This window comes from Aplysia californica, unplaced genomic scaffold (assembly GCF_000002075.1).
Source record: "Aplysia californica isolate F4 #8 unplaced genomic scaffold, AplCal3.0 scaffold00216, whole genome shotgun sequence".
Lineage (NCBI taxonomy): Eukaryota > Metazoa > Mollusca > Gastropoda > Aplysiida > Aplysiidae > Aplysia > Aplysia californica.
In genome coordinates, this window is record NW_004797486.1 from 298,135 (window position 1) to 320,444 (window position 22,310).

General features: G+C 37.9%; 1 protein-coding gene across 1 annotated transcript in view; it reads right to left on the reverse strand.

The window, feature by feature from the left end:
* Positions 1-3,586: 3,586 nt before the first annotated feature.
* The window catches only part of LOC101850652 (ergothioneine biosynthesis protein 1), a gene marked incomplete at its 5' end in the record, with an annotated part of 22,033 nt that continues 3,309 nt past the window's right edge, over positions 3,587-22,310 (reverse strand). The window contains 17 exon segments of the mRNA XM_005099513.2: positions 3,587-4,905; positions 5,501-5,609; positions 6,036-6,114; positions 7,356-7,493; positions 8,629-8,885; positions 9,646-9,829; positions 10,660-10,824; positions 12,368-12,454; positions 13,454-13,601; positions 14,522-14,660; positions 15,525-15,688; positions 16,125-16,242; positions 17,053-17,179; positions 19,013-19,153; positions 19,630-19,698; positions 20,696-20,808; positions 21,804-21,868. Of these exon segments, the coding sequence (XP_005099570.1) occupies positions 4,818-4,905; positions 5,501-5,609; positions 6,036-6,114; positions 7,356-7,493; positions 8,629-8,885; positions 9,646-9,829; positions 10,660-10,824; positions 12,368-12,454; positions 13,454-13,601; positions 14,522-14,660; positions 15,525-15,688; positions 16,125-16,242; positions 17,053-17,179; positions 19,013-19,153; positions 19,630-19,698; positions 20,696-20,808; positions 21,804-21,868 (2,191 nt within the window). The 3' untranslated portion in view covers positions 3,587-4,817.

Below are 22,310 nucleotides of genomic sequence, written 5' to 3' on the forward strand. Positions count from 1 at the left end.
ATTTATAATGTAAAAGGGGTAAAGACATTATTTCCGCTGTGTTTTTTTGTCGTTTTTTTTTTGGTCGTTTTTTTTTTAGGGGGGTTGTAATGTTGAGGTTATTGTTGTTGCTGCTGCTACTGTTGTTTTCATTGTTGTTTTTGTTGTTGTTGTTGTTGTTGTTGTTGTTGTTGTTTTCCTTTCGCTACCAATGTTTTACTGACGGTGACACGGTAGAAAAGGATGTCAATCACCAAACTTTAACTGCTATCGATCTTTCATAATCTGTGAAAGCTTGCTTTGAATAATGTTGTGTGCTATGAACTGTAAATAAATGAGCTTGAAGAGGCATATAGCTTCCGTGTCAGGTTTGAAGTTTATTCTGAGAAATATTGAGGGAAAAAAATGTCTGCTCAAGCTTTTCATTTTCTTCATCTTTTTTCTCATCTTTTAAGCATCTAACGACCTCATCAGCACAATTTACACAATTTAGGAAGCATTCTGCTGCGATTCGGTTTGTTAGGGCCGTCCCGGATAGAGTGTAATAGTGAGTGGTTGGCGGGTGCACTGGTGTGGTTTGCCCCTCTTTCCTATCAAACATCTATCGTCCTGATCTCTCCTCCCTTTTTTATGTTTGTTACTCTCATGTAACACCTCTAATCTTCGGCACTTACATGAACTTATTGTGTTGCAAGTGCCGTAAAACACTTACTAAAACTAAAGAGTGTGATACAACATCCAACAGAAACATGACGTCTCTCAATAAGTACACTTTCCCATTTGAGAATCGAATCCACGTATTTTACTTGTAAAGTCAAAGAGCCCATCATAATATTATGATAATATGAGTGCACTCTGTTAGATCAGTAATTGGTTTCATTTTGGACCACCGAGCGGGTGGCTCTGGTTTGAATACCCTAACGAGCGTTCGACTGCACTTTGTTTTTGAGGCTTTCCACCCATATATTCTGTTTCTGAATCTCATACAAAGACCACATTTCAAATGCTGAGGTACGGAACAGAATGATAAACGCAGTACGTGGGGTAGCATGAATATCTACTGGCCACAGTGAAGAGGCAAAAACTAAAATGGTATGGGCATGTCACAAGGTCCAAAGGACTTGCCAAAACAATCCTACAAGGAACCGTACAAGGAAAGAGAAAGAGAAGAAGGCAGAGAAGGAGTTGGGAGGACAACATCACAGAGTGGAAAGGGAAGACGTTGGGTGACAATCTGAGGAAAGCAAAGGACAAAGAGAAATGGCGAAAGCTGGTTTTCAGATGCAGTGATGCCCCCACAGTTGCTCCAACCACGGGGTGGAAGAAGAAGACCCATATTCCATCTTGGTACTGTAGGAGATGGATGTTGCATTCGGAGCTCCCATCTCTATCAAATTTCGGTAACCCTAGTCTATTGTGTTGACATGGGCGTCGTTAAACTGTGCACTAACAATGACATTAAAATTGTTCACTGACGCCTGCCTTGAAAGTTGACAGTAATTTCTTCCACCTGCGGTACACGATTCTATCATTTAACCCAAAAAAAGAAGATGAGGCGGCCCCGGTGGGTGAGGATCGGGGATTGCTGATAATTTGTTTGGTGGATTGTCGTACAGTACCGTTGTGTAAGTGTTTTTGCTGTAGTTGTCGTTGTTTTTGTTGTTGTTGTGTTTATCGTTGCTGTTCTTGTTGACGGTTATTGTTGTTGTTTGTTTTTGTTTTTTTGTTGGCGTGTTATTGTTGTTGTTGTTGTTGTTGTTGTTGACGTGTTAATATTGTTGTCATTGATGTGTTATTGTTTTTGACATGTTATTGTTGTTTTTGTTGACGTGTTATTGTTGTTGTTGTTGTTGAAGTGTTATTATTGTTGTCATTGATGTGTTATTGTTTTTGACATGTTATTATGTTATTGTTGTTTTTGTTTACGTGTTATTGTTGTTGTTGTTGTTGAAGTGCTATAGTTACTGTTCGGGTGCATGGTCAAGGTTTTCATGAGAGTGCAAAATACCCATCGCGTTTCAGATTTCATGTAATTTTTTTTAAGCACTTTAAAGGCTACCATTTATTACAGTGTACTGAACAGAGTTGCCATGGTAACCCTAATAAATAGATAACAATTTACTTGAAAATTTCTGCACGCCCTATCCGTACTTTGTTAAGGGGGAAAGTGATTACAGTGATCATCCGAAAAAAATACAACTTGTAATAGTAATTAATCGAACCCAGCACTACTACATTGAATGTCTGGCCAGCTGGTCAAGACGCTGTTATTAAGTGTGCGGGTTTACTACACCATTATCAACAAAATAGGTATCTTTGAGAGGCAGGACCTTCGAATTAAACGTCAATCTTCTATAGGACCGAGCCAAATGGGTTGAGAACCTTGCAAACTCCATAAAGCGATTAAGAGTCATAAACACCCCAGTTGGGGACTTAAACACCTCCGCTCCGTAGTCAAGCATGATATGTACTTAGGTTACGACAAAGATTCTCTACTATAAAATCTTTGGTTACGAACCCGCTCGATTGAGACGATTTAGAAACAGGGGAGTTAACATTAGGATTCGTCGAGAGAAAAGCAGCTTCAGTTGTCTCCCTTAAAACAGAACAATCTATTTTCTTTCCCTCTCCTAGACTGTGGTCTTTAAAGCTGCAGATGTTGCGAAAATTGTGTATTTCGCTGTGAACATATCATAACCTGCTCACAGAATAAATACCAGTACGTAATTCTTAGGAGAGACAGCGTGCCTTTTTTTTCAGTATACACAGATACTTGTGTGTGTGTGTGTGTGTGTGTGTGTGTGTGTGTGTGTGTGTGTTTGAGTGTGTGTGTGTGATTGTGTGTGTGTGTGAGAGAGAGAGAGAGAGAAAGTCCAAATTTAAACCATTTAGGAGGCAGGCCAATCCGGGCTTAGAGGGATACAACATCCCAGCAAAAAGATCGAGATATTCTATAAAAGATTATGTTCCCACTCAGGAATCGAACTCCGTTTTCCTACATGTGACAGCGAAGTTCCTAACTGCTACACCATAGACGATGGTTAAGAGTGAGAGAGAGAAGGAGAGAGAGAGAGAGAGAGAGAGGGGGGGAGAGGGAGAGAGAGAGAGGGGGAGTGGAGAGACAGAGAGAGCAATGAATGGGAGTTTTATTACCGGGCAACAAGAAATACGGTACAAAAACCATTTTACAGCGGGAGGGAAATGTGAGACATCTTCAAGACATACAAAAAAAATAGAGGGAGAAAGAGAGAGAGAGAATGGGTGGAGAACAGAAGAGAAAAAGAGAGAAAGAGATGACATGTGAGGGACAGAAGCACAGGGAGAGATAGAGAGGGAGAGGGAAAGCAAAGAGAGAGAGAGAGAGAGAGATAGAGAGAGAGAGAGAGAGAGAGAGAGAGAGACAGAGACAGAGAGAGAGAGAAAGAGAGAAAGAGAGAGAGAGAGAGAGAGAGAGAGAGAGAGAGAGAGAGAGAGAGAGAGAAATAGAGAGAAAACGCAACAGAGAAAACACACGAGGGAGCCAGAAAAAGAGAGAAGGAATTTTAAAAGATCAAAAGAGCAGACAGAGAACATTAACAGAAACAATCTTTGAGAAGCCCAAAAAATGTTTTATCTGAACATTTTCAAAATGCTTTATTACATCTACCAAAAAACATGGAAGTGACAACAAACATCACTATTGACCTTCTACAAAAAGGCATCATATACTAGGTGTGCAATACAATATTACAAAACATATCACATGCATAGCAAATTTATTTGTAGAAATAAATTTCATTTTCTATTTGCTATGAATATCATACTGTCCATTACCAGCAATCAACAACATGACAAGTAAATAGATATATATAATTATGCTTTGTGTCAAAATACTCTGCATCACCAAAATAAGTATAGAGATAAGAATTTTGCTTGGGAATTGATAAATACACATTTCTAATTCCCTCTATGTATAATTTTACCCATTTGGGAGAGTTCCCCTGAGGTTGATACATTTCTGATCATATTCACATCACAAGAGATCCATTTGTGGAGCAAAAGGATAAATATTTTACTTTCCTTCTCTCTGAAAATTTTTGAGATTCATCATATGAAAATACAAACCATCTAACTGCAACAATAGGTAGCACAAACATTCTGTTTGAATACAGTCATTTGCATAAGACTGCTTACCGCACTACATTTGCAAGTAAAAACGATAAAATCACATTATCATAAGTAAAACAATTACTGTAGTCAAAAGGAAAGACAGAAAAAAAGTGAGCAACAAAAATGTAAAACAACTCAGTTCATAAAATCAAATCCACAATGCTGTGTTTTCTCATTTAGACTAGATAGTTGAACGGGAGTACAGTAATCTCAAAGACAATAATATAATTACCGTTTGAAAGGGAAATAGAAGTATTGCTTATCAATATTTTGAGATCAAATTTACTCTTTGTATGTTTTAAATTAATCCCACAACAGAAGAATATTCATTCAAAAATAAAAGTTTAAAACAACATTTTGCACATTCTTAAAGCTGTTCAGACAAGTTTTCGTTGACAAAGCTCTCAAACAATTAACATAATATTTCGCTTGACCTGCAGGTGTAAACAGTTTATTAATTTTTTCTGTAAAGTTAAGCAGTTGTAAAACATAACAAAGAATGTTTCTTCACAGAAGAAATCAGTTACATTTACATACATTTCAAGAAAAGATAAGGTTCAATGTGACTTCATCATCACGTACATGCAAAAAAAGCATCAAATCAATATGAAATTTGTCAGAAGTCTTCAACAGCTCTGATCCATCAGATTGTTGGTCTTTTACTTCTTGCGGTAGAAACAGGAAATGCTTTACTTGTATTTCCAGATGGTGATGGTGGCAGTGCCCTCACCATTCCTGTCTTCATAGGGAACTTCTTGGCTGCTCACACACCGGAGCCTGTAAAAAGATATATTGAGACAATGATAACATTTCTTAAAGATCTCTTATTTGTATTTATACATCTATAGGTATCAGTTTCTCAGAACTTTCTGCACAAGAACAAAAAACAATGGAGGAGAGGGTATTATATTAACACTATACTCCTATTGTGATTTCAGTCAGATTTAGGCAAACAGGTCAGTTTATAATAAATACAAATAAGAATATAAAATGTTGAAGGTAGTAATGGTGTTTTAATATAAGATTTGCCCCTAAACAAAAGCCGCTGCTCCCTTTAAGTTTCCTCTCTTTTCTTTTGGGTTATTTACGCTATTTCTATGTACATTTCAAATAAGGACATACATGATGAAGATATTAGGGAAGATTTGAAACTCATTATTAAAAAGATTTTACCCGCTATAGCTCTTTCAATTTCATTCTTTGCAGGCTTATTTTAAAGTGTGAAGTAAAGACAAATTTTCAACTTTTATATCCTAATTTCATGCTTTAACTCATTTTCTAAGCATCTGATCTGATTTTGGCATGGTGATGGACCTGCTCTAAATAGCCATACAAATGTATGACTTTATCTCTAAATCAGATTCATTCTCACCGATGATGTAGATGGACATGTAGTTTTTCCCTGTTCCACTTGCCGTCTTTGCTGGCAATTACAGCCATTCCACGGGGACGAGTGATCTCCCACAGTCGCACCAGCCAAGCTAAAGAGCAGAACAGAATGGGAGCTGATTTACGGACAACTTTTCTTTGATTTTTTTGAGGAAATGAATGCATCAATATGAGACATATTGGGCTAATAATAATTTTTTTAAAATTATATGTCAAGATCAAAAATTCATAATGGAGTCTGCGTTAACAAAAATCTGCGGGACCACTGGATTTTCTTCACTTTAGCTATGTTTTCAGTTTTGAAAAGTTACTCAAATAGAAGGAAAACAAATCTGGAATTTTATTTTCTTATAGTTTACCACTGTTTTCGGATTAACCATGTTCCATTTGAGTGGATTCCTAAGTAAATAAAAACTTTACCTTCAAGTTGATGCTTCCTGAAACTCATACTATGAAATTCCACTTTTCTTTCACAAATCCAGACCAAATTCAAATTTTCAAGTTAATAAAGTACTCACCTTTTGGGTTCTGGACCCTATCCAGGTGAGTGATGAGGACCAAATCATGATTCTCCACCTCATTGGGAATCCAGGTTAGCTGTAGGGGAAGGGAGGAAAATAATGCAAAATAGAATTTTACAAACTATCTGTCAACAACTTTCAACACTTTTGCAAGCAAGTTATGAGCTAGAGAAACGGGGGACCCCATGGGCAGTGCTACTGACTGAAGTGTCTTTAAGCCATTCTCAAAGGGGGGGACATTAAACATGCTCTTATGCACAGTAGAATTGTTATTGTAAATGGGCTGATTCATCAATGTTATGCTTATAATTGTGCCTGAACTGCAACAGTGAACTGCTGCTTTTTCTTTCCTAATTCTTATTATCTTCATTTTCCTCTACTTCTTTAGTATTTTTGTCAAACTCTTGTGACCTGCTATTTCTGGGGTGCCTTGATAGTCAAAGCAGACTTTGTGCTGTTGGAGCTAGAGAGTTAAGCAGAGTAAACTTGATTCCCTCTAAGGACTTCTCAGTTGACTCCATCCCTTGGCGCTCATATGACCTTAAGATGTTACGAGCGCCGTAAAACCGTTTAAAACCTCTACAAAAACAAGAGAAATGGGTAGGCCTAAATAGGGAGACCACAGTAGGAAAGACAATCGAATGGAAACACAGGGATGTAGAAAAAAGAGAGAAACAGAGATAGGGAGATGGAGGGACTGAGAGATATAGACACAGAACCATAGAAAGATTGAAAAGTGTGTCTGTGTGTGTGTGTGTGTGTGTGTGTATGTGTGTGTGTGTGTGTGTGTGGAAAGAGGGGGGGGGCGAGGATAAGGGCAGCAGAGATGGACAATGAAATAAAGAGAGGAACAGATTAGAAGGCTAAGAGATGAGAGGATAGAGAGATGGAGAGACTTAGAGTTTGACAGCTATGGAGACAGAGAGGTGGAGAGAGAGAGAGAGATAAGAGGGGGAGGATAAAAAGAGGAAATAAAGGAGCAAGGTACAGGTAAATCAATACACGAAAAAGACAGTTTTATGTCTTTCTTCTTCTTCTTCTTCTTTTTTTTCTTCTTCTACTTATTCTCCTATTTCCTCTTGTTCCTCTTGTTTGTCTTCTTCTTCTTCTTCTTCTTCTTCTTCTTCTTCTTCTTCTTCTTCTTCTTCTTCTTCTTCTTCTTCTTCTTCTTCTTCTTCTTCTTCTTCTTCTTCTTCTTCTACTTCTCTCTCCTCTTCTTTTTCTTCTTCTTCAGCAAATCAGGAACAGACATTTCACTTCAGGTTTAATCCCCCACTTTCTGCTGAACACAGTTTGAAAAAGAGAAAAATGACTGACCTGCTTGAATGTAATTCGGTCCAGGTTGTAACCAGTGTCCAGCTTGATGTCTTTCCCATTCTTGTAGGTGATGTGACGCCCAGACTGCAGCCTCACGGCTGCGTCAATGAGACGGCCACACATCTCCACTCCCAGCACCTGCAGCAAGAACAGACACACAACTAACTGTTAGTTTGCTTGAGTTAGTTTTAGTTTTAGTTTTAGTAAGTGTTTTACAGCACTTGAACACAATAAGGTCATATAAGTGGCGAAGATTAGAGGTGTTACTAGAGAGTAACAAACACAAAAAAGAAGGAGGGGAAATAGAGATGATAGACTTTTTTTTATAGGAAAGAAGGAGCAAACCACACCAGAGCACCCGCCAACCACCCACGTGCTTGAGTTAATAGAAGCACACTGCCACAAGAAGGATGAATTAGTGCCGGGGATAATTAAGGTAGACAGATGGAAACAATAAAGAGAAAGAAGAGAAGAATCTTCCAGATGTGCCCTCCAACCTCCAGCAGGACAACTCTGATACACGTTTATGTACATAAAAACTGTGCATATGGTCTCAAAATGAACGTAAAAAGCTCCATTGAATAAATATGCAATGTACGATTATTGCTTTAGTTTTAGTAGGAGTTTTTACGCACTTACATCACAATTAGGCCATAAAAGTGTCAAAGATTAGAGACATTATTAGAGAGCAGCATACAAACAAAAGAAGGAGAAGAGATAAGGACAACTGATGTTTCATAGGAAAGGAGCAAACCACACCACAGCACGATCAACCACCAATAATAACAGCTTCGAACTTCATGTGAATTAGTGAATGTACCTGGAGGGCAAATGGGTTTTGCAAAATCTTATTTCTTGTGTCAAATGATGTGTCTGTACTGATATATAAGGGGAAGGTTCCTCTAGTTAGTTCAAAAGAGGAAGATTCTATATTTAGAGAAAAATCTGTAGGCTGAAATATTGCGAGACAAGTAATGCTGTGCTCAATACTGACAAAAGAAAAGCATTTTGAGAATAAGATATCTGAAGCTAACCTTCCTCCATGGTAAATAATGTACTGAATTCACATAGATAAATCATTGATGGTCAAACAGAGGTGCTAGATCAAAACAGGAAAATGTGTTTTTCGGATTCCCAAACTATTGTGACTGAAACAGCTTTTAAGTTGGAAAAATGTGAGCATAATTTTGCATTAATTGAAGGGCGTTAGGTTTCAACATAAACAAAAACAAACACTATATGATCAGAAAAATCTGCAACAAAGGCGACTCACATTCTGGAAATGTCTGCTGAGCTCAAACGAGCCTCTCCCCGTGGCAGTGCCCAGATGCACTGCCGAGTCTGTGGCAACTTTGTAATGACTACAGTAGCTACCACAAAGCGCAGCAACAACAGCGGCAAAGGAATCACGGAAGCCGAATTCCAGCTCTAAAATTCCCTCCAGTGTCTCCATGGTGTCATAATTGTAGACAGCATTAGTGCTCTGCACACGCTGAACGCTGAAGTTGTTGTCAAGGTAGATTTTATTGGCTGAGGACCAAAAAATATTTCAATTACAAAAAGAGCAAATATTTCTAAACGCTTGATACAGGTAAGATATGGTCATCATCACCTTGATTTATCATCCGCTATGCTCAACAGCAGTGTTGATTTTATGTTGTAAGAGAGAAATAATTTAATACTTTTATCATCTCCTGGTGCTGTATTATTCTGTGATGTCTTCATCTGCTGATAATCTTTGAATTTTTAACCCATCCCAACAGTTTGGACCGATCAAATTTTTTAAAAACTAAGATGCTATGGAAATGAAGATTGCTATCAAATAAATGTATTGTTAAGAAAAAAAGCAGAACAACTTTTTCTACTTGTTTTGGACAGAAATTTTTTTAATGGCCTCATTACAAAGCTGGTGTTTGTATTCAACTGTGAGTCTTACTTCATTTATTACAAAACCTTTCTCAAATATTTTGAAATTATGAAAGGGTGTATGTACATCCTACTATAACAGTGAAAATCCAGCTTACTACTCACATTAGCAGTCTTAAAGGTTATGAGTGCTGTCTGTCTTATTTCTAACTCATCTGAAAGGAGAACTTTTTTTTCTTCTTTAATTTTTACTTCCTCTCAATCATTTCCTCATATTATACCCACAAATATTTCACAAATGACAAATTAAATAGCACCTTCACATATCTTTGCATATATAGAATAATCAAGTCTACGTGACAAAAGGTTGTTAAAATGGGGACCTTTGAAACAAAAACCCTATTACAAACTACTAGCCAATCACCTTGAACACCAGATCCCAACACAAAGACCTCGGTATCGACCATGCGAGCTGGCAGATCAATCTGCTTGAGGTCCTCCGTCAAACTGCGAGCAATTCTGAAGCCACAGTGCTGGAAAAAGTGTCGGCGGAAAGCGTACCTAGCAAACCTTGAGGCCTCGTCCCCAGTGGATATCCATGATCCTCCCTATAGAGATGAACAAAAGAGGAGGAATCATTTCCTGCACCTCATCTCTTTACTGAAATTTATATACCACAACCTGGAAATAACAATGCTATAACTCACAATTCTGTTGTCTAAAAAGAAATTATAATATCAATATGAATGGCTCAATGAGGTACATCACACGATAGAATTGTTAGACAGTAGCTTCAATCAGGAAGTGTCATAAACAGGACAGTGCTATTTACTTACAGTCATACCCCCCCAAAAAACAAAAAACAAAAAACAAAATTTTTTAAATAAAAAACATTTACACCCAACTCCTCACCCAAATGGAAGGCTCATACATTTCTATAAAAGCTCCATAAGGTTAGGCAGTTCATTCCTATTTACAATGTCAGTCCCTTATGGGACATACAGTGTTGCAAGCAGTTAGGAGCTGCCACTATTTAAAACCATTTCATCTTTCTCTATAACTTAGTACCCATTTGCAGCTGAATGAACTGAGTAGAAAGAGTTAAGTGCCTTTCCTGGGGATGTAGCATCCTACTAACCCATGTCAAGAACCATACTGCTTACTGATCCCATAATCCACGAGGATCATAGGGGCGCTGTATGATAGAGAGCCTCGTCAGGTTTCTCCACTTTTCACGTGTTTTTTTTAGCGCCAGAGTTTGGGCGAAGGATTTTACAAGAACCATGCTCATTGACTAATAAATAGCAAATTCAATTCCTTAGGATTGATCACATTGTTCTTTTTTCTCTTTGAGGGGTTCAGTCTCCACGGCCTATGACAAAAAAGTGCCACCAAAAATCTCACCAAGGTACCAAGATGAACTAGGATAATAACCTACCAAAATGATGTTGTGCTTTCCATCAAAGCATGGGGAAGAGAAATCATCATACAGGAAGTGTGTGTGGAATCCACTGAGACCATTGAAATGATCCTCCACCCACTCCCAAGTGTTTCCAAACACATCATAAAATCCTGTCTCTGTCGGTGGGAACAGGTTCACAGGCTGTAACAGAGAAGTTTAGTTTATTTAGTTTTAGTAGAAGTTTTACGGCGCTCGCAACTGTATAAGGTCATATGGGCGCCAGAAGATTAGAGGTGTTACAAGAGAGTAGCAAACATAAAAAAAGAAGAAGGGGAGATAAGGACCATAGATGTTTGATAGGAAAGAAGAAGCAAACCACACCAGAGCACCCGCCAACCACCAACTAACGGAGGAGGGGAATTGACACTCAGTAAATATATTATACACAATGTTACTGACTTTTACCACTTGTCCTGCCTGTAACATTGGGAACCATTACAGTCTAATACAAAGTATATACTAAATATCAATTGAGAAAGAGAGAGAGAGAGAGAGAGAGAGAGAGAGAGAGGTATGGAGGGGGAGACAGACAGGCAGACAGACAGACAGACAGACAGACAGACAGACAGACAGACAGACAGACAGACAGACAGACAGACAGACAAACAGTGCTTCAGGTTTTTTAGAGGATTCTTTTTCAATTTTGTGCTTGTTTATTTGGTATTTGTGGAGGGGTGAAGGAATGCTTTGTCTAACTTTTCTAAGCAGTCTAAGGTGTAGAAACATTTTTTAGTATCAGTAATACTTATTATGTCTATCACTGACAGCTACAAAAGAATGCTGCATAATTGCTTATCAATTGAGTAAACAACAATAAACTGTTCGGGGTTTTTTTTTAAAGAAAAGTACAAGAGACAAGATAGATAAGAAAAAAACAGAGCTGTACAAGCATTTGCCAAGTATGTTTTCCTTTTCATATCATCCAATAAACAGTAACGGGATACAGTGTACGGTCAATGTCTGAATGTCCTGTTATTATTTTTCTTGAAAATTATCTACTTACAAATTTATATATATAGAACACAAACGTTGTTCAAATTAGACTTTTGAGGTTTTTTTATTTAAAAAATCGTTAACTTTGAACTAGCACTATTTAGTGGCTGGCAAGTTGCACAGGTAAAGATAAGAACAGCTCCAGACTAAAAAGAATTTCCACCAAACTGTGTACATGCACAGGGCATGCCCTTTGCTTATGTCGTAGCACGACGTGTGAGAAAAGGTGAAAGGATCCAGAACTTCCTGACCGCAGTCATAACAATTATTTTTGTACAGTCTGAATTAAAGCCTCAATTTAAAACCTGAGATTATACTGAATCTCTATGATAAAGGTTTTTCCAGATTTTGACCTTCAGAAGACAGACAGCCCTTCGGGTCAGATGCTAAAAAAATTTTATAATCATCTTGTTTTTTACTGTGTCTACCCCGTACATGACATGCATATTTTTACCTGCTTAGTACTGATGTACCACACACACACACACACACACACACAAACACACACATACGCACTCACACACATATACACACACACACACCCACACACACACATTCACACACATACACACACACACACAGAAAAACATACACACACACATACACATGCAGATACATATACACAAATATACATTCAAACATGTACACACACTTGACGTATGAACAGAATCATCTAATGGATGCCACTTACTGTTGAGGAGCCGTATTGAAAGTTGAGATTAGCTGGGATTTTCTTCTGGAAGATGATGTCACTCTGTGAGCCTTCGCTAGCAGGCAGCTGCAGAAAACAAAACAGTAGCCTACTATAATGTGCACAGCAAAGTAGGGTTGTTTTTTCCTTTTCAAAACATTTCGCTCTTTATTAAATCCACAACAGAAGAATTCTAAGTCAGGGAAGACTAGATGAGTAAAAGCAGGCTTAAGTGATGTATGGGAATCCTAGAGATGATTAGTGAAGGATAACCTTATCTTATCTTATCTCGTCTCATCTCATCTCATGTCATCTCATCTTGTTTTATCATTATAAATTTATCTTATTTTAGAACAATCTAAAAAGCAATCTCATCAGACAAACTGCTCGAGCAGCTCTACTTTGATAATAATAATAATAATAACAATAATAATAATAATAATAATAATAATAAATAATAATAAATAGCATTTGTATAGCGCATATCCCCGCTCAACAGCAGGTTCTATGCGCTTTACACTACATTATTACCCCAGCAGACCATAGAACACTCCGAAACATTCTCAGCTTCCCGGGAAGCATACAGAGCAAGCAGCTGATTAAGCGCTCAAACACTAATCCCAATTGGGTGAAGTGAGGAAAATTCTTGTAAAGTGCTTTTCCCAAGGACTCAACGCCGGGCCCCTGACGGGACTCGAACCCACTACCTTACGTTTGCGAGTCCGAGAGCCTAACCACTAGGCCACTGACGCAACAGACCCAAAAGCATAAGGTAAGATCTTTTTGCTTCCCAGCCAGATAGAGCTGCGCCCAGTTCCAGCAAGGACATATATATCACTGATCTAACAGACAGAGCAGTGCAGTACTGAGCCACTCAGTGGGTGGTTGGCAGGTGCTCTGGTGTGGTTTGCTCCTTAAATTCTTTCCTATCAGACATTTATCGGCCTGGTCTCTCCTTCTTCTTTTTTATGTTTGTTACTCTCTCGTAACACCTCTAATCTTCGGCACTTATAGATATTATGACCTTATTGAGTTACAAGTGCCGCAAAACTCTTCCTAAAACTACAACTAAACTGAGCCACTCACCTGGGCTCCCCTCATGACGTGATGCTCAGCCTCGACTGGGAGCCTGTAGCCCGGCCCCTTCCACTTGCAGAAGGCCTTGGCCTCATGGTAGTTGACCTCTGCTGGCCAGTCCCACGCCATGTCCACAACATCAAACATCAGACGTAGCCTAAAAATGTGGAGCATTATAGTGAAATCAGGCGCTCCTCAAAATAATGACATAGAAGTAGCGTAACCAACGTTTCACCCATCCATTGGCAACTTTTAACCTTTCCATGTCATTTAAGAGCACACATTTCTTTGTGGATTTTATTGAAAAACGTTGATCAAAGGCACACACACACACACAAAAATAATTGCAGTTTCCAAGGACACTTAAGCTTTGCACGTCACCAAAATTAGGCAACCATCGTCTAGTTATTTTTACTTCTGACACCAGGCAAACCCTACCGTCTTCTACCTCCTTCGATTCTTTTCATCAAAAGCAAAACAAGTGAACCTGCTTTAAGATGATACCCACAACTCAATATGCCCAAAAATTGATGAGCACCTGATTCCACCACATCGTGACACATATGTACTACAGGTGTAAAATAACGAGATGCAGATCTTCATATCTATAAACTGGTTTAACAATGGGTTTGTCTAATAGTTACATAATAATATATCAATTAATAAACAGCAAAATCCTGGAGAGTTTAGAAGTAACATATCTGTAATAACACATCTATTTCAACAATGAAACTGTACGAAAGTAATTTTTTAAAAAGATATATAGATATTACAAGCGTTGAAGCAAACCACAGCTTGAAAGAATTTTCTGAATACTGTAGAACCTCTTCTTATTGCCACCTGTCCAAGACAATCACCTGTACAAATGACCACCCCCCCTCCCCCTTCCAACCTTGCATTTTTTTAATATCAAAAAATTTTTTTATTTTTTTTTGGGGGGGGGGAATATATCATAATTACCCTATTCAAGTGGAGCCCTTGTTTAAGATGACTACTTTTCTCTTTAAAAAATATTGGATGGTTTCAATTGTATATTGCAAAAAAATGCTACATTATTTTCTAGACAAGAACACTCACTTGTAGATACTTTGTCTCGCTTTCTTCACCTCAGTCTCTTCATCATTTCCATTCGTCCCATTCTTTCCATTCACAGAGTCATCATCAAAGTGGCAGTGGGAGTAAGACGCCAAATCAGCACCACAGCCCGACTTACAACCTGAAATATAGGCAATTGCAAGATGATCGTAAATGTTATACACACTAAACAACATAATTTAGATCATTTAGAAGGAGGATACTGCTTCGACTTCGTCTGTCAGGGCCAATCCAGCCTGAATGAGCAGACAAATTGAAATGTTCAACACCTACTTCCTCAAGCAGGAATCAAACTCACACCTTGTGTGTTCCACAGCAAAGAACCTAAGTCTTACACCACAACGAGCATGAAATTTAGGTTTCACTGTTTTAGACAAGTTTGTAAACTTTTGGAAAATGAAAAGCTAAATGTTGAAATGTATGAATGCATTTCTGTGTCTGTGTTGTGTGCCAGCATATGTGTGAGCAAGCAGAAGTGGGCAAATTTAAGTCTGTATGAGTGTGTTTTAATGAGTCTGTGTATGTGTGTGTGTGTGTATTTGTTTGTGTGTAAGGGTGTATGTACACCTATGAGTCCATGGGCATGTACAAATGTTTTCCAAAGATGTACAAAAACAATGTGAATGAGTATGACTAATGACTACTGGTGTACAGCTCGGCTTCCTGATGGCCACTTTTAAAAAAAACATGTGTTTTATCTGATTTGATCTTGTAATATTTACTCTTGCGTTATCTCACGAAACAAAAATATCATCTCTGATTTGTGGCAAGTCCACAAAGAGGAAAAATATCCTACTACAAAACAGCAAAAATGATGAGCAATTGATAAAGGCAAGCTGAATTCTCTAAAAACCATGGATAGGAGGCTTACCTTATCTAATCTTATCTCCTTTTCTCTAGTCTTGTCTCATTTAATCTCATCTTATTTAATCTTAAAAGAATCTATCAAGCAATCACATCAGATAGATCTCCCTTGACGCCATACCTTGGTTACAGACCCAGAAACATGGATGCGCAGCCTCACGGAACTGTACCCACTTCCATCCTTCTTCAGTCCACAGACTCGGAGTTTTGTACCCTCCTGCCTCGACAAACTCCAAAAATTCCTTGTTGGTGATCAGAAACTGGCTGGCCTGGAAAGGAGGCACCCTGTGAAACAGAACAACTCCCTTGAAAATTGAAGTGTTACGATGTAATTTTGCCAGTCACATTTTGCCGCAACGGTTCTCTCCAAAACATGAAGATAGATGGGTACTTTTTTCACCAAAAGCAAGACAAATAAACAAGCTTTAGATAAAAACATTAACTCCATATGCCCCAAAATTTACGAGTGCCGGATTCTTTCGCGTCGTGACACATATCCTCTCCTCCTTCTTCATTCTCAAATATGGTTAGACAATCAGTTAGGTAGCGCATTCCAGAGGCTATCATACAGTTTTCTCTCTGGTAGAGTAGCATATTGCCATGTCTGTGCTTTTTGGGTTATGAAACAAGTACAGTGCAGCAGGATATGGTGGCTGTTCTCTGGGCCTTTGTGGGCATTGGTGTAAGGGTATGTTTATGGTATATATGATAGCTGACTCACTTGCAGGAGACCTCCCCATACTCATTGTCCCAACCATAAGAGGGAAAGTTGGTTGGCTTGCCAAGGGTGACCTCCGTAGTCTTAGCAGTCACCATCTTGTTCTTTTTCACAGGCTTGGCTGAGGGATAGAGGAATGTAGCAAAGTTCAATCATTTCATTTATTTCAAATGAATCACTTTTTCATCACTGACCAGATTGAGACAAAAGAGAAAGTAACAAAAGCTTTTTGGGTTGTTTTTTTTTGCTTTTGAAAAAAATGTAAGAGTTTTAATGCCCCTATCAAAACAATTTAGATCATTTAAGAGGTGTGCTTCATTAGGGCCAACCCAAGCTCAGAGGGATACTAAAATGACCCAGCAAAAAGATCAAGATAAACTATTTTTAAATTTCCTAACACGGGAATCAAACAAAAGTCTTCAATGTGCAATGGTGAAGCGCCTAACCTGAAGTGATAGAAAATCATCACTCCAGTAAATTCACAGTTTGACAAAAGAAGCAGAAATGTTACCTCTAAAACATAGAGGTCTTGAGAAATGAAGGTCACTTAGCAAGAAAGAATATTGCAAGGCATGAATATCACTGCGAATATATATATATAGCTATGGAAAATATTTTGTGTTAATACAGACTAAATCATAGCTTCCATGTTGTATTGACAGATCCAGATATTGAAATGAGCCAAAAAATGGATGATGTTATTGTTATAGCTACTCTGCTTATAATCAGGACATAACAAATATAAGTGTCTATCTGAAGGGACCAGTTCTACTAAATTTTGGGACTGAATTATTTCCTAAAAGGCTATAATAGTTGTGGAATAGCTTAAGAGCTTACAAAAAAAAGCAATGGACAATACATGAACATGATTATTAGTTTTTTGAAAAAGAAAAGAGGAGAGTTAGCAAATAATTTTGTAAAAAAATCTTACCAGACTTGACGGGTCCGTATGTCCATCCCTCCGGCCGTTGGACCATCTCGATCGGCATTTGGCGGATGAGGACAGAGGACGTCTCCAGATGAATCCGCTCATGCTCCATGCCCATCATCAGAGCCCACTGTAGACACAGAGAAAAGAACACGCCCATGAAGAAATGAAAAATGTAGGCCTATCTGTAGATGTTTCACGCTGCCATCAACACAATTTAGGTCATTTAGGAGCCCATTTGCTGCAACCCTGCCTGTCAGTGGTCAGGGCCAACCAAGTTAGAGTGGAATGCAATTTCCCAGCAGACAGGAGGAGACACTCCATAAAAACCTGCCGATAAAAGAATTGCCCTCACATCTTCTGTGAGCGACAGCACCGGGCCTAACCACTACTCCACAGACACTTGTTTATTTATTGCTTTCAAGTAATTCGTTTCTTTGAGTAAAGAGAAACACATCGACACAATAATTGTCATTTAGTGCATGGAGGGAGTAGGACAGTCTGACAGAAACAACACAAGAAAAGAAAAGAAAAATAATAATAGGCCTAATAATAATAATAGGCCTAATAATAATAATAACCCTAATAATAAAAATTATAATAATAATAATAATAATAATAATAATAAAAATGATATTTCTATACTGACAAATGGTGTGTACGATAAAAAATGCCCATAGCATGATAATTGCTTTGTGTAGATACGACATAGTTGAAATTTTACATGTACGTATCAAAACAGGTTGATTAAAATCAATTCATTTTCAAAACCCCAATTTTCTTATTTTTTAAAAACCAATGACGCATAAAAATATGAGCAGAAGCTGGCTCAATCATAGAACATTGTGAATAAATATGCATGTTCTGCGTCATTTTTTTTGTCCGAAGAATCACCAGAACTGACACAGTATGACATCCTATTCCACTCATTGGTGCCTACAATGCTAAAAGCTCGCTCTCCATATAATCTTAATTTAGATCTTTATTGCTCAATTAAATTCCAACCTGATGCACACAGACATCTTACAGGATTATGTGAATGAATTAGTCTTTGAGATAGGACAGAAACAGGAAGCTCATTAATGCATTGATTCGTTGTTGTTTTTTTCTATTTAGTGTTTTTGTATATTACCCTGGTCTTTACTGGGCATACTTTTCTTTATAAGTCTCGCAGCTTGATTCTGAACTTTAAGCGGCTTTTCTATTTTGTCATGTGGGATGTTTTAAAACAAAGATTTGCAACCGTCTAATTTTAAGATAACCAGCAATGGTGCAAGCCTGTTTGCTGCTTCTTCTGAGATTACAGTCTTATGTAAGCAATCTTTCTTATCTCAGTATGGCAGGAATTTCTGATATGAGAAACAGCTTGCTCCACTCAAAGGTGTTCATCTAAAGTGAGGCCAACTCTTTTTACAGAATGTGACATAGGGGAATCTTCCATCATTAAGAGATATATTAGCAACATTTGAAGAAAGGATTTTTCGCCTTGGCGCCAATCAACATTATTTCTGTTTTATTCATTGTTTATTTTTAGTTTGTTGGAACATATCCACTAAGTGACTGATGTTAAAAAAAGTAGGACCTACAGTAGCACCCTCCAGCCACCCATGTGATCTATTACAAATGACGGTAAATGTGTTACATCCACTCTGACAACATTTAGATCAGACAAATGCTCAATTTCCAAGCTGGTACATTATTTTATTGAGTATCGCCGTTTTTCTGCTGGGATGTTGTGTCTCTTTCAGTGTGGGTTGGTCCTTCCTCCCAGATGATTTAACAGTGCCAATGGGGAAAGAAAACATCCACAAACTATCAACATGGGAGATTAACATCTTAAGAAGTTTTTTTTTTCTTTCTTGACTCCCACTTCTATGTCCAGTAAGGCTTAAATTTGAAACAAAAGCAAACAATCCTCATAACTCTCAAGCAAAGACAAGTGATCCTCAACACTTTCACCTACCCAAGGACTGTCCATAGTCACAGGGAGCTCTAGGGGTGTGTCATCGATGACCTTGAGGATTAGGTCACGAACAATCTGACGGTACTCTACCACTTCAGAAATGGCAGGCCATTTGTAACTGCCTCCCATTCGATAGTTCTCCTGGATAAAGAATAAATAGAGACAAGTTCTCAGCAACTAAAATATTAAAATGGAACAGCAAGACTCAGGACAAGTGAGTTTAATCATTCACAAGCAAACATATTTTTTATTGCAAATACAGTTCAGAGCACAAGCACCTGATGCACATGCATTATACAGACTATTAAAACTTTACAATTATGACAGGACAGTGTCATTGTAAATTCAATGTAAGAAATTCGAGTTGCAGACGTAACAAAGATTATAATCAGATGATGTGAAAATCAGACAATAATTTTTTTAAAATTATAACACATATTGCATAAAATGTAGCGTCCTAAGGTCAATAAAAAACACTATGGTTCATGGAAAACTTTCTGGTAAATATGAACACTTAATGATATTATGTGTGCCACCTGTTCAGCAGTTATATCAGGGGTTTTTTTCAGAGGTTCATGAGTGATCTCTGAGTACATAAATATACTAGAGGTACTTACAGTGTCATCCCAACTCATTTCATCCACTCCAGTTTCAAACATGGTCTCGAAGTCCAGATTGATTCTCTCCTGTAATGTAAAATAATATGTTTTAAAGTGACAAGCAGGCAATAAAGTTAAACAAAGGAAAAAAGGGATGTAGCAATGGAAAAGAACTTAGGAGGGGGGAGGGGAGTGAAAGATGAAATAACAAGGTATTATTATGCGTCACAGCTATGATGCTCATCAACTTTAGGCCGATTAGGTCAATGTTATCATCTTAAAGCTTGTTTATTTGTCTCGTTTTTTTAAAGGAAAAAAATACCCATTTGTCCCAAACAAAAGTCGAAATATCAGCGATTGAAGGAGGTGGGGGTTGCCTGGTATTAGAGGTAAAATCAGCGAGAAAATGGCCTCCAAAATTTGGTGATTTCCAAAGCTTTAAAGTCACTGGAAAAAGCAAATTTACATTTCTGCGCCTTTGATCAATTTTTTTCAGTAAAATTCTCAAAGAAATGTTCTTATGAACATAAATGGTGTTGAGCCCCCCCCCAAATATATATATATCGTGCAGAAAAATGCCAGATTCTTTAGTTTCATTCTTTTAATGAGCACCTGATTTCACCACGACACAACAGGCCTGTAGTTTTCAACCAGCCATAAGGACTAAATGATATTATGATTTTACTAGAGTCTTCACTACAAAGGAATTTCATTTGTTATAAATAGCACTGAATACAAGTTCATGCGTACACATTACATCCTCTTTTTTTTTTTTTTCAGTGTAGGTGTTTTTTACAGCCCCATCCACACAATATAGATCATTTAGGAGGCGGGCTTCCAGCCTTGACTGCCGTTGCAAACCCAGCATGAGAGGGATACAATATCCCACACACACACATAAATTGTTACACAACTACAAAATTTTTCACACATAAACTCACACACACACACACACACACACATACACACACACTCACATACACACACACACACACACACACACACACACACTTACACACTCAAGCACGCGCACACACACACACACACACACACACACACATACACACAGAGGAGAAAAACGTACATGGATGAGTCCAGACAACATGAGCTTGTTGACATACACCACAGCTGTGTGGGCAAAGTAGAAGACCAGTGGCAGACGCAGCCGGTCTGGACACTTGTAGAAATAAGCTTCATCTGTAAAAGGCAGTTGGAACACAATTAACTCTTACTATCTTACTATATAATATAATATGTTGGTAACATTTGTATGCAGCCATTTTTGTCATTCAATTTTTCAGCATCACAAACTATGCTATAGGCCATAACTCTGCTCGTATTTACCTATCTACCAAGGAGTACAATACAGTACTCCTTGCTATCTACATACAATAAACACAAAACTGATGAATCTATATGAATGCTCTATGCAAGATGCATACAGTTTGATTAAACATAAATAAAAAGGTGTGCTAGAGTGTTAAAGATTTATGTTATGCCAGTAAACAGTACAGCAGCAGTGATATTTGCTAGCTGAACTGAAGCATCATAAACAAAGATTAGAGCAAAGAATGGAATGAGAGATCCGCGCCGCTCATTTTTCCCTTCATCCACTTGGTTTTCATTACCAAGTTGCAGGCCATCCATCAGTGCTTACATTCCTCCACCAAATAAGCAGTCTTCTCCAGTTACTTAAATGTGTCGTCACTTATTGACAGAGGGACAGAGATTTTCATTTATTACCATTTACACACTGCGTCTGGTCAGCAATTTGACTGACTTCGTGTCTCATTCGTTATTTCATTTTCAATCATTTTGGCCAACCAAAAAGGCATGAAGGAAGGATTTTACACCGAATATGACATAAAAAGAGCCAATGTGGCTTCTGAGAGAAAGAAAGTGTCAGCCAGTTTCCTTTTTGTTTTGTCTGAGGAGTGAGATGGTATGGTGATTGATTCCTTCCTTTCCATCGAGCTTCCCCCGATTTACACCCAACCCTCTATCTACCCCTTATACAACATAAAAAGTGTTCAAATGTCCAACGGCACTCAGAGATAATTCAACACTTAAAAACATTCACCAATGCCCTACTTTCTGAAAAGAAGACGTACAATCCCTAAATGTTAAAATTACTATCATATTGTTTTCTTCCCAGGCAATGCAAAATCGGATATGAAAATTCAAAAGCGAACCTTTGAGTCCCAAGAACAGACTTTCATTCAAGTCGTAGCTGTTGATGAAGTATCTCTTGATCTCTCTGTTTAAAAAAGAAGACATGAAGAAAGGGACATGTGAAAAAAGAATGTCAAATTACATGCATCATCTTGAAAGCTAACAATGAAGACCTGCTACCTGTAGAAAAGTAAATACAATCTAATCTCTGTTTGCTAAAGAATAATTTAGAAAGCAAACATTATTTTTCTTCAAGGAGCTCTTCAGTAAATTAAAGCATACAGAGGTAGCAGTTGTAATACATGTAATTTTAGGCCAAAAATCAAGAAAAAATCTAAGGGACAAAAAATGTCATTTTCTAGGTCAAATGACCTTGTTCCTGTTTGAATTTACACCCGTTCAGGATATGATTTGTTCTGGGTTTTTGTCTTGATTTTTTTATGACTAAGGATGAATATATAAGGATCTTGATCTGTAAAGATTCGGGAGTGCCTTAGGAGAGAGGGAGAGGGAGAGGGAGAGGGAGA